The sequence below is a fragment of the Leuciscus leuciscus genome (assembly GCF_965113295.1).
Source record: "Leuciscus leuciscus genome assembly, chromosome: 1".
NCBI lineage: Eukaryota > Metazoa > Chordata > Actinopteri > Cypriniformes > Leuciscidae > Leuciscus > Leuciscus leuciscus.
The window spans coordinates 65,077,347-65,088,748 of NC_138725.1; the positions used below are offsets into that span (position 1 = coordinate 65,077,347).

At 39.2% G+C, this 11,402-nt stretch overlaps 2 protein-coding genes across 3 annotated transcripts in view; one reads left to right on the forward strand and one right to left on the reverse strand.

Moving 5' to 3' along the window:
• Positions 1–37: 37 nt before the first annotated feature.
• tubb4bl (tubulin, beta 4B class IVb-like) lies at positions 38–8,983 on the reverse strand. Of its 2 annotated transcripts, XM_082179464.1 has the most exons (5): positions 8,845–8,983; positions 6,855–7,217; positions 5,902–6,010; positions 4,133–4,243; positions 38–2,785 (listed from the first exon to the last, which is right to left on the reverse strand). In XM_082179464.1, exons 2-5 carry the CDS (start codon positions 6,909–6,911, stop codon positions 1,728–1,730), a joined length of 1,335 nt encoding a protein of 444 aa, XP_082035590.1. In that variant the 5' UTR covers positions 6,912–7,217; positions 8,845–8,983; the 3' UTR covers positions 38–1,727. The 2 variants fall into 2 exon arrangements, with proteins under 2 accessions (XP_082035590.1, XP_082035591.1); XM_082179465.1 differs by lacking the exons at positions 4,133–4,243; positions 5,902–6,010; positions 6,855–7,217; positions 8,845–8,983 and adding an exon at positions 3,625–3,695.
• Positions 8,857–11,402, forward strand: part of LOC309505949 (zinc-binding protein A33) — a gene marked incomplete at its 5' end in the record, with an annotated part of 6,704 nt that continues 4,158 nt past the window's right edge. Inside the window, one exon of the mRNA XM_082179422.1 lies at positions 8,857–9,255. Within this exon, the coding sequence (XP_082035548.1) occupies positions 8,857–9,255 (399 nt within the window). The remainder of the gene's footprint in view (positions 9,256–11,402) is intronic.

Consider the following 11,402-nt stretch of genomic DNA (forward strand, 5'->3'; position numbering starts at 1 on the left):
GTTGCTGTTACGGCTGAACGCTGTATTAACGCATCGGAAGTCAGAACCGGAATTATATGTTTTATCAACATTCAATTTTAACTTGAATGTGCAAGGTTTCCGGTGTCAGCCTGTTTGAGCTGTACACACACACACACACAGTCCATTACACTGCAAACTAGTGTTTGCGATCATCATAGTATTTTAATTTATTATCGTCATCATAAACACCTTAGTTGGTAGTGCATATAGTTTTACTGTTTGCCTGTTATTCCTCTTGATAATTACCTATAGTGGCTAATAACTCATAAGTATCAGATTCTTCTGGATACCTTTTTTTGGGGGAATTAAGAGGAATTAAGTTATTTCCAGATATATCAGAATTCCTCTTAATTCCTAATTCCAAAAAAAATTAATTAGGTGGATTACAAGGCCTGTTAAAGATATCTAGTAAAGGTCTCTGAATTTGTAGCTGGAAAGGTGTAGGCTACTTTGAGGTTTTATAACGTTACATAAATGTCATATGATTGCTGACACTTACACAATAATACAATAATATCTTGGGTGTGCATGGAGGAGTGTCTTTCTAGGAAGCGTATTGGAATTAGACCGTATTGCTTAAGGCTGGGTCTCAGATTTGCTTGCCAAGAACAAAGCAAGATTTATTATGTGGACTAGATCTAAGAAAGACCTGTTCAGTAGGTTGTTTTCAGGAACACTGCTCTCTAGTGGTTGCTAAGATTTTCAGTCTTTTGCTTTTATTTGCTTTAGTAAAATGGCAAAAAAAAATATATATATATACATTTGAATGATAATATCAAGAAACTATGTTCATGTAAATACGTAGTCCTCAACCTTTTTAACTTCAAGGTTGTACACTTTTAAAAAATAAAGGTTACAAAAGGGGTTTATCACAGTTATGCCATGGCATAGAAGAACCTTTTTTGGTTCCCCAAATAACCTTTTAAAATAGCACCTTTTTTTTTCTTTCTTAGTGTGAAGGAACTTTAATAATCTAAAGAACATTTTTCCACTATAATTAACTTTTTGTTGAATGGAAAGATTCCATGAATGTTAAATGTTTTCCTTGAAACCGTTGATGCCAATTAAACTACTATTTTTTTTTTCACAAAAATGGGGAGTGGCAATATATTAAAAAATATATAAATGAATAATAAATTCCATAGTTTCAATAACTACTGAAATGTTATTCAGAGTTTATGCATTTTACTACCAATTAATTAACCAATTTAAGATTTTAGATTTCCATGACTTTTTCAGGTCTACAAATCACATTTTTAAAATTCCCTCATATCCAAGTTTTCCTAGACCATGGGAACCATAAAAATGACAGTTGTTGAGGGAATGAATAAAAACAGATTTTTAGCTGTTTTAAGCTGATTAAAAAAATTATTTTGTTTTATTTTTAATCGTTTTAAGTCATCCTGGCCCCCTAGTTGAGGACCACTGATGTAAATTAGACATTCATGTAAACCTCTGTGACGTTAGAAAAAAAAACCCAACAACAACAAAAGCACTTCAGATTCAGAATTTGCCTTTATTCAGATTGACATGGACAATAGTTTCATCATTATGGAATCTGAAGGCATCACAGTTAAAATAACTTGCGTTGTTGCATTCACAACACTTACAAAACACAAAACCGAACCACAGGAGAGCATCGGTTTGTGGTGAGAAAGATGAAATGATGGTGATGGAGTAGAACAGCTTCAGCTGATGGTTGCGATTTAGGCAACCTCCTCCTCGCCCTCCTCTTCGAACTCGCCCTCTTCGGCGGTGGCGTCCTGGTACTGCTGGTACTCGGACACCAGGTCATTCATGTTGCTCTCTGCCTCGGTGAACTCCATCTCGTCCATGCCCTCGCCGGTGTACCAGTGCAAGAAAGCTTTGCGGCGGAACATAGCGGTGAACTGCTCGGAAATGCGCTTGAAGAGCTCCTGGATGGCCGTGCTGTTGCCGATGAAAGTGGCTGCCATTTTGAGCCCGCGTGGTGGGATGTCGCAAACGGCGGTCTTGACATTGTTGGGAATCCACTCGACGAAGTAGCTGCTGTTCTTGTTTTGGACGTTCAGCATCTGCTCGTCCACCTCCTTCATGGACATGCGTCCGCGGAAGACGGCGGCCACGGTCAGGTAGCGGCCGTGACGCGGGTCGCAGGCGGCCATCATGTTCTTGGCGTCGAACATCTGCTGGGTGAGCTCGGGAACGGAGAGCGCGCGGTACTGCTGGCTGCCTCGGCTGGTGAGTGGAGCGAAGCCGGGCATGAAGAAGTGGAGACGTGGGAAGGGCACCATGTTGACGGCCAGTTTGCGAAGGTCGGCGTTGAGCTGGCCGGGGAAGCGGAGGCAGGTTGTCACGCCGCTCATGGTGGCGGAGACGAGATGGTTGAGGTCGCCGTAGGTCGGTGTGGTGAGCTTGAGAGTGCGGAAGCAGATGTCATAAAGAGCCTCGTTGTCGATGCAGTAAGTCTCGTCAGTGTTCTCCACCAGCTGGTGGACGGACAGCGTGGCATTGTAGGGCTCTACCACGGTGTCAGACACCTTGGGCGAGGGCACCACGCTGAATGTGTTCATGATGCGGTCGGGATACTCCTCACGGATCTTGCTGATGAGGAGGGTTCCCATGCCGGAGCCGGTGCCTCCGCCGAGAGAGTGAGTGAGCTGGAAGCCTTGCAGGCAGTCGCAGCTTTCTGCTTCCTTACGAACAACATCCAGTACTGAGTCCACCAGCTCTGCTCCTTCTGTGTAGTGACCTTTGGCCCAGTTGTTTCCAGCACCACTCTGACCTAAAAACATTACAATATGAGTTGAGCACTGATGGTTCCTTTCGGGGAAAAGTCAGTTTACTCTACGGCCATATTTGCAACGCGTTCTGGGCAGAACTGCAACTAGTGCAACATGTCCCTGGATCAACATCTTTGTTGATCCTGGAACAACATTCCAATCAACCAACCAGGTTTGAGTGACAAGTTTACAGTTTATGTCAAGTTTAGGCTTACAACTAGGGTTAGGTGCTTCTACATCAGTTATTCACCATCATTTCCCTCTGATTTCAGGGATAACTTATGGGTAGGGTAAGGCTTAGAGATAGGGATATGGTCAGGATAAAATTTTTGGACTGAATGTTGTTCCAGGATCAACAAAATATCTTGACTCAGGATCGCGCCTAACTCTGCAAAAGCAGGACTCCTGGCAGCTATAGCCGTGTTTCCACTGAAATTACCTGGAACAATTTGTCACAGGAACTTTTTTCCCCCAGACCTGTTGCTGTCTGCGTTTCCATCGAGGTCTAAAGTACCGTGAAGATTAGGCAAATTAATCCGGTGACGTAGGACTGCGCGCTACTTTACCGTTCCCGCTGGATTTCATCTTCTGAATTTAAGATTAATAAAGCCTGAACCTCGTCGTTGTTCCATTGGTCGTATTTTTTAACTTCATTGTTGATTCGAATAGCAAACAACTCTTACTGCATGTAACGCAAAAGATTTATAAAAATGGTGGATGAAATAAAATGCTACGTAGAGTCACCAATAAAAATGCGGCATTAACTCAACCAATCAATGTGTTCAGTGCCCAAATCCAACCCCCAAAAGTGAAAAAGTACCTCTGAGGGAGAAATATTTACCCGGAACGTCATTTAGATCCTGGTTCCTGCGGTGGAAAAACACAGAGTACCACCCCAAAGTTCCTGGGGAAAGTTCCTGTGGTGGAAACGCGGCTTATTTTGGGCATCCAAGACCATGTCCTATCTACTTGAATGGGGGAATCCTGAAATCCCTTAACCTGCTGTCCAAACTCGCATTTAAACATTTCAAATCGGCAATAAAATCTGTCATGACTCATAAATGTAGTTTCTAATGCTAAAATAAAGTTTAAACAATTTATATCAGGTTGTTGTTCATGTGCAGACCTAAGCTTGCGTCAGGTTTCTAAGGGAACTGGAGCTTCTATGGCTCTCTTTTGGTTCTTTTATTTAGAAGGCGGAGCTTATTCCGCCATATATTTTGCATTACAAGTACACCGTCCTGGTACATCTATAGTCTTTGGGGTGTTCATTCTGACACGAATTTGCAGGCATTCACCAAGTCAAATCTGAACTCCTAGCATCTAATTTAAAGCATCTAAACACTTACCAAACACAAAGTTGTCAGGTCTAAATATCTGTCCAAAGGGTCCTGAACGAACTGAATCCATCGTGCCAGGCTCCAGGTCCACCAAGATAGCACGGGGAACATACTTCCCACCTAAACAAAGAGACAGATACAGTAGGTCAGACAAATGTTTGTACATACAACGAGGTTTAAACACAGTGCTTACATTTTGCATTACAAAAAACAACATTTTATTCAAATCAGCATAACAATTTAAGTGAAAAATTCAACTGAAACCTTGAATGAATTTCAACTGGTCTTTCTGTCTTCCTTTTGCTGTACTGATTGCAGCACTCAAGCTGTTTGTGTAAAGCCTGATGATCATAGAGGCTTTTCGCACCGGGTTAAGGAACTAGCCACCAGGGTGGTTCCCTGAGAACTAAAGTTTCACCAAGGAAATTTTTCCTGGTTGCATCCACAGCGCCAGTATGAACTCTGAAGTGACGTAAGTCGGACGAAAAATGGCGTCAACGACTGGAGAATAGAGGACGCCGTGATCAGAGTTGTGCTTTAGTTGTGTGTCATGGGTTTTGTGATAACTGAGAGGGAGCAGACATATAGTTATGCGATTGAAATATTAAAAAAGAGGGCTGAGAGACGAAATCTCCTGCATCAACTCGTGGTGCTACATATCATTGAGGTTGAGTAAAGAACACAACACCGCAGACAAAGACGACAGGTAGGCCTTATCGCTCTTTTTTTATGTTCATGGAGTAAGTATATGTAAACTGTGTATAAAACTGGCTGGTGCCGGTGTTTCGTATGGCATGCGTTCGGCCAATCAGCATACACTTGCGTCACTGGTAGTTCCTATTGTGCTGGTTAGACCCTATCTGAAGTAGGTATTTAGTCGCCACAAAAGGTGTTCTTATAACTAAAATCGTTCCCAGTTCTTGCGGTGCAAACACGGCAAAAAGCAGTTACTTAGTTATGGTTGACGACAACAATAGTTATTGGAATTATGGAAAAGCCCCTCATGTTACACAACGTGATTTAAGAACAATCTGAAGCACATCAACTTGGTTTTCGTAATTCTTTAGTGCGAATAAGTTAAAAATAGAAAAAAATGTGCTCTTATTTAATTTCATAATTTAAATCTAAACACTTTATTTCCACTTTTACATGGTATTATTTTAATATAATTATATAGGTAACACTTTATTTTAAGGTTTCCTTGTTACAGTGTAATTATACATTTAACTACTGAGTAATTTTAATTAGCAACATGTAGCCTACTTACAGGATTAGGGTTTGGTTTAGGGTTAGTTGCATGTAATTATGCATAATTTACTGATATTACTAAGGTAACATGTAACGTGTAACACGCTGTACAGTAAATATTTTGTTTAGTTGTTTTCGTTTTTATATTCAGTTTTAAATGTATTTTAATTTTAAAATATTTCAATTTTTTTTTTTTTTCAGGGTTTCCCCCCCAGTTTTAGTTAAATTTTATTTCAGTTAGTAATTTTAGTACTTCAACAGATGCCAAGCTATGCAATATTTCTTTTAATTTTATTTAGTCTAGGTTTTTTTATAAGATATTTATATTTTATTTTACTTCAGCGTTTCATTTGACAATTTGGTTTTAATAGTTATACGATAACAATGCTACATTTACATTCCAGATTTCCAATGCTGTCTCAGGCTTTTGGATCCCACTATATGTATGCTGTCACCAAATATAATATTTATTTAAATATTTAATAAATATGCAGACTGTAACCTTTAAGATATATATATTTTTGAAATACCTGAGGCCTCATTGTAGTAAACACTGATCCTGTCTAGCTGCAGGTCACTGTCTCCATGATATGTTCCAGTAGGATCAATGCCGTGCTCATCGCTGATAACCTCCCAGAACTGAGAGAGAGAGAGAGAGAGAGAGAGAGAGAGAGAGAGAGAGAGAGAGAGAGAGAGAGAGAGAGAGAGAGAGAGAGAGAGAGAGAGAGAGAACAGGGCGGAGGCCAGAAAGGGAGACAGAAACCGAGTAAAGAATCATATTTATCTGGTTAGAAATTTAAAAACCAAGAATGCAGCAAATAAGAAGTTACACTTTTATGTAGGTTAAATTAAAAAAATTATTAACGCTGAAATGCATCCCACAATGTATAAATTGTGTTTTAAAAGAGTATCTCCAATTTAGGTTTGGAATCCGAGGAATAAGTTATCTATAACAATGTGATGTTATTTTCATTCAGCGATGTAGGTCTCGAATGCATATGTCACTATATTATATGAATATGGAATCTATTTGCAAAATATTAAATACCAAAGTAGAATATATTATACATACCCATATGCTAATAAAGCGTTAAGTAGGTCATGATCGTCGATAGGAGGAACCAATCCAACAATTCAATCTCATTGCCATCAATTACCCTGAAGGGTGTATATAAGGTCTAACTGTAATAAATGTGGTATGATGGCACGATTATCGCTATTATAAAAAGGGGAAACAGAAGGAATGTTTGATTCCCCATCGTACAATGAATGAATGAGTTGTTTCCACTCCCAGTCTGTCTCTTCGCAATGTGTTCAGGTTGGGCAAATGCATCTTTAAATCCTGCATGCAGCTGATGAAATCGGCAGAATTAATCTGGAAGATTCTTTAAAGGCAGGTTTTGTCGCCTCGGAGGGCATCGCGTGCATTTTTCCAATCTGAGCCGTCCGTTCTCAAACAAAGCTATTTATTTGTGCATTTTACCTTGGCTCCGATCTGGTTGCCGCACTGGCCGGCTTGCAGGTGCACAATCTCGCGCATGGTGCAACAGGAGGGACACTGGCGGGGACGCGGGAATCGAACCGAGGGCTGGCTGGCTGTCTGTCTTCTGCACACTCACAGATTGAGCTGCTTTTTCCCTGCTCGTCTCTCTAATAACGCCCGCCTCTGAGCTCCGTTACTGGGCTGAACGTGTGGTGCAAGATAACGTCATCGCTATGGCAACCGAGGCTGGAGGATAGAAGGCTCCAGAAGCTTGGATGGAATGAGAAGCTCGTGGAGACTCCGGGTAGGATGCTTAGAGGATAGGCGACTCTCTATAAGGACCACTGACTATTAAAGACACGTCTGAAAAATATAGGAAAAGGGAAATAGAGAATGGCGCGTCTTAAGTTACAGTGAACCTGTGAATTTACTTTAAAATACATCTTAAATTGTTCTGGAATGTTACCTTTACTTGAATATATATTATAAGTGAAAACACATTTGAGAAATATTAATATCAGAACCTGAAGTTTCTGAAATAACAAAGCAGGTGAAGTAAATGCAATTGATCAGGTTGCAATCCCAACAAAATGTTTATGAAGGATTATTTTTTATTTTTTTTTAAATGTTAAAAGTGCTCGCCCAAACATTATATATTACAATATGAGAGATATACGGATACATTAAACTGTAGTTAAGAGTAAGAAGACACTCATGTAACAAGGTGCCTAACCCTCCTTATTATACGTGAACTTGAGAACTCAAGCTCTCATCAACAAAAACTCCCAGGAATTTTATAGTTGACACTTGAGGCATCTCAATACACTCAATTATATATTTTTTTATAAATCCAGGGTATAATTTTTTACCACCAAAAAATAAATAAAATATATATTACTATATTTAAAGATAATTTATTTAAATTAAACCAATTAGTATGTGATTAGACCATAATTTACATTCTTAATCAATAAATTAAAATTTGAGTGAGAGAGTACTAAGGTTGTGTCATCTGCAAACATTATTGGAGTAAGAATATTTGAAACATTTCAAAGAATGGACCCCTGAGGAACCCCACAGATTCATCTTGCTTTGCTAGAATAGCAACACTTAAAACAAACAAACAAACAAACTGTCTTCTATTACTTTTCCACTTAGTCTTAACTTAATTATAAAAATCTAATAATCTGTAGGCTACTATTCACATACTATCCCTTGCTTACTAAAACCCAAGTTAGGATTAATTGATTGGTTTGAGTGCCATTTTGTCCAGCAAATAATTTTTAATTACAATTTTTTTTATTTAAAATTATACAATTACATTTAAATAATTAGAATGGTTGTTCTGCATTACAGATATTGTTTTGCATTAATGAGATTTGCATGTGTGTCACAATGCATAAATATAAACTTAAATTAATATACACAATAATCATAAAAATAAAAGTTCTTTATTGGCATCAATGGTTCCATGAAGAGCCTTTAACATCATCGGAACCTTTCCACAAAAGGTTCTTTATTATGGAAAAAAGTTGTATTATATGGTGGAAGGCTTGGATTTTTTAAAAGTTCTTTACACTAATGGTTCTTTTCACTGAAAGTTTTTTTCGGGGGGGTACCATTCTTCTATGGCATCGCTGTAAAAGCCCCCTTTTGGAACCTTATTGTGTATACCGGTATATTAATAATGGATTTATTGCGATGTATGGGCAGCAGAACTTAAATAGTGAAACCACACCTACTATTTGAATTAGACTATATGGGCTATAGGAAGTGGATCAACTACCATCCACTCTCTACATTATTCAACAATCACTTCTAGTTTTACTAGTTCAGAGTGCTCAGACCCCTCCCTCTCTACTGTTGCATGTCAAGACAGACACATTATCAGCGCTGTGCTCCATGAAACCAGAACACCTGTAAAGCTTTAGCTGAGATGTCTAACGCAGACAACAAGCCCTCCTCTTAAAACCTGGAAAAAAAGCGGTACCTGCTAAAGGATATGTCTGCAAACCTTCCCGAAGAGGACCTCTCCTGTCCCGTGTGCTGTGACATCTTCCAGGATCCGGTGCTTTTGCCATGTAGCCACAGTTTCTGCAGGAGCTGTCTGGAGCACTTCTGGGAGAGCGCAGTCTTTCGCAGCTGCCCCGTCTGCAGGAGAAAAGCTTCCAAGAAAAGCCCACTTTCAAACCGGGCCCTCAAAAACCTGTGTGAAGCTTTTCAGCTGGGGAAAGGCCAGGGCAGTGCGCCTGGATCAAACACCCTGTGCTGGAGACATGGGGAGAAGCTCAAGCTCTTCTGTCTGGTGGACCAGGAGCCCATCTGCGTGGTGTGCCAAGCCTCAAAAATGCACAAAGGTCACGACTGCTCTCCCACGGAAGAGGCGGCTCTGGACTGCAAGGTAGAGTTTGACAGAGCCACATTGTTTCGACACACTGTGTAACACTGTGTTGCTGTTCTCAAGATTTACAGCAGCAGGGCATAAGAATGCTGTTTATCAAGTTTGCTTTGACATTATCACAGTGTTCGGCCAAAAAGATAATGGCAGGCTTTCAAACAACACCTTCTTCATTCCCCTTGTTCGAGCTCCCATTGTGGCATATGCGTCCTATTGTATTCTGGGAAAATGTGATCAACTCCATCCAAAATGTGACATAAATCTTTCAAAGTGTACTTGCACCGTTGGATTAGGGTAGTGCTGGAAAGAGAAGTTAGTATTGAAAAAGGGCTTCAGTTGTTCATATAGTTTTTCTGCACTGGTTGTTCTCATCTAGTGGGTTGTAGGTCTGTTCTGAAAAAAGACACAATGCTAAATGCAAATGCAACAAACCATGTTGGCCTAGTTTCACAGACAGGACTTAGATTAAGTCAGAATTAGGCATTTTTTGACATTTATGTCTTTATATATTTTGACATTTAAAAATGATGACATTTAAGTAGCTTTTATAAACTTGCTTTAGACAAAAACATTACTGGTGTGCATCTTGAGACAGAGCAATGGCACTGACATGTAAAAAATATTCCAGTGCAATTCACTTTCAGTTAACTGTTAAAGTCGCCATGAAATCAAATTTTACCATTCGTATTTTTATATGTAATATTGTAGTGTTTTTTACAAATGATTTATCATTTTTAAAATTCATGTGCCCTTAAATTCTTTAATCAAATATGTTATCTTTCCCTCCCCCCTCGAAACGACTTCTCTTCCTGTCATGTGCTATGGCGCTAGGGCGTGGCAACTCCCCTCAAACCGTTAGTCTGCTATGAGCGAGAGATGGAGAGGAGGAGCGCTAGAGTAAAACCCTGCCCTCTATTCAATATTCCGTTTCACTTGGAAATACGTCACAACACTGGAGAAAAGTCGCTTGTAACTTCCGGTTCATGGCGACTTTAACTTTTAGCTCCAACATGCATTTTAACCTGGGACTAGACTTAAAGGGTTAGTTCACCCCAAAATTTTAATTATCCCATTATTTACTCACTCTCAAGCCATTCTAGGTGTATATGACTTTCTTCTTTCAGCCAAACACAATCAGAGTTATATTTAAAAACAATCCTGGCTCTTCCAAGCTTTATAATGTAAGTGAATAGAGCCTGAGATTTTAACCCAAAAAAGTGCATCCATCCATCATAAAAGTAATCTATACTGATCCAGGGGGTTAATAAAGGCCTTCTGAAGCGAAGTGATGCATTTGTGTAAGAAAAATATCCATATTTATAACTTTATTAACTATAATCACTGGCTTCTGCAACAGCCGTATACGGGTCTTGTTCCGGCGGAAGAGTGACCTCTGACCCGACGCATGTTAATATAACTCTGAATGTGTTTGGCTGAAAGAAGAAAGTTTTGAGGGTGAGTAAATTATGGGATCATTTTCATTTTTGGGTGAACTAACCCTTTAAGCCTTGTCTGTGAAACTGGGCAATAACAAGGCATTGTTAGGACAGCGAAATAAATGAACATATTAACTTTTAATTTTGATGCCCAAAGCAAAATCTCGTTCCTGAAGCACTGTTTTGATCACATTACGGTAACGCTTTACTTGAAGGGGTGTGCATAAGATTGACATGACACCTTCATAATCATGACATGACACATGTCATGAATATGAAGGAGGTTTTATGCATGTTTATGAATTTGAAAAAATGAAAGTGTCATTCGCTCAGTTATGAATTTTTTTTGTGAAAATATGACGTTGTTTGAGATGTCTTTGTCATGACAACTTGACATAAACCAATACATCATAACCTGTCAGTGTCTTTGTCATGACAACTTGACATAAACCAATACATCATAACCTGTCATAAATGTGTCATAAACAATAAACATGACATAGCAGATTAATCATCAAACTTAAGAAACTACTTAGCTTTATGGGTTAACATTACATTAAACTGGCATGTGGTTGGTTTTGACATTGGCTGTCATGAGGCCATTATAACTGTGTCATGAATATATCTCTGACCACTTTTTTTCTCTCCAGTATTCCAGTATTAGTTATAAAATAATTTGACAGTATTAACACTTAATGACATTTTAATGACAAA

What these genes read in the sequence shown, in the direction of transcription:
- tubb4bl (XM_082179464.1), bottom strand. Translation starts at nt 6,911, where the DNA reads ATGCGCGAGATTGTGCACCTGCAAGCCGGCCAGTGCGGCAACCAGATC. An exon ending in GCAACCAGATCGGAGCCAAG is followed by an intron (nt 6,011 to 6,854) that starts GTAAAATGCACA and finishes TCTCTCTCTCAG; the next exon opens with TTCTGGGAGGTTATCAGCGA. An exon ending in TTACTACAATGAGGCCTCAG is followed by an intron (nt 4,244 to 5,901) that starts GTATTTCAAAAA and finishes CTCTTTGTTTAG; the next exon opens with GTGGGAAGTATGTTCCCCGT.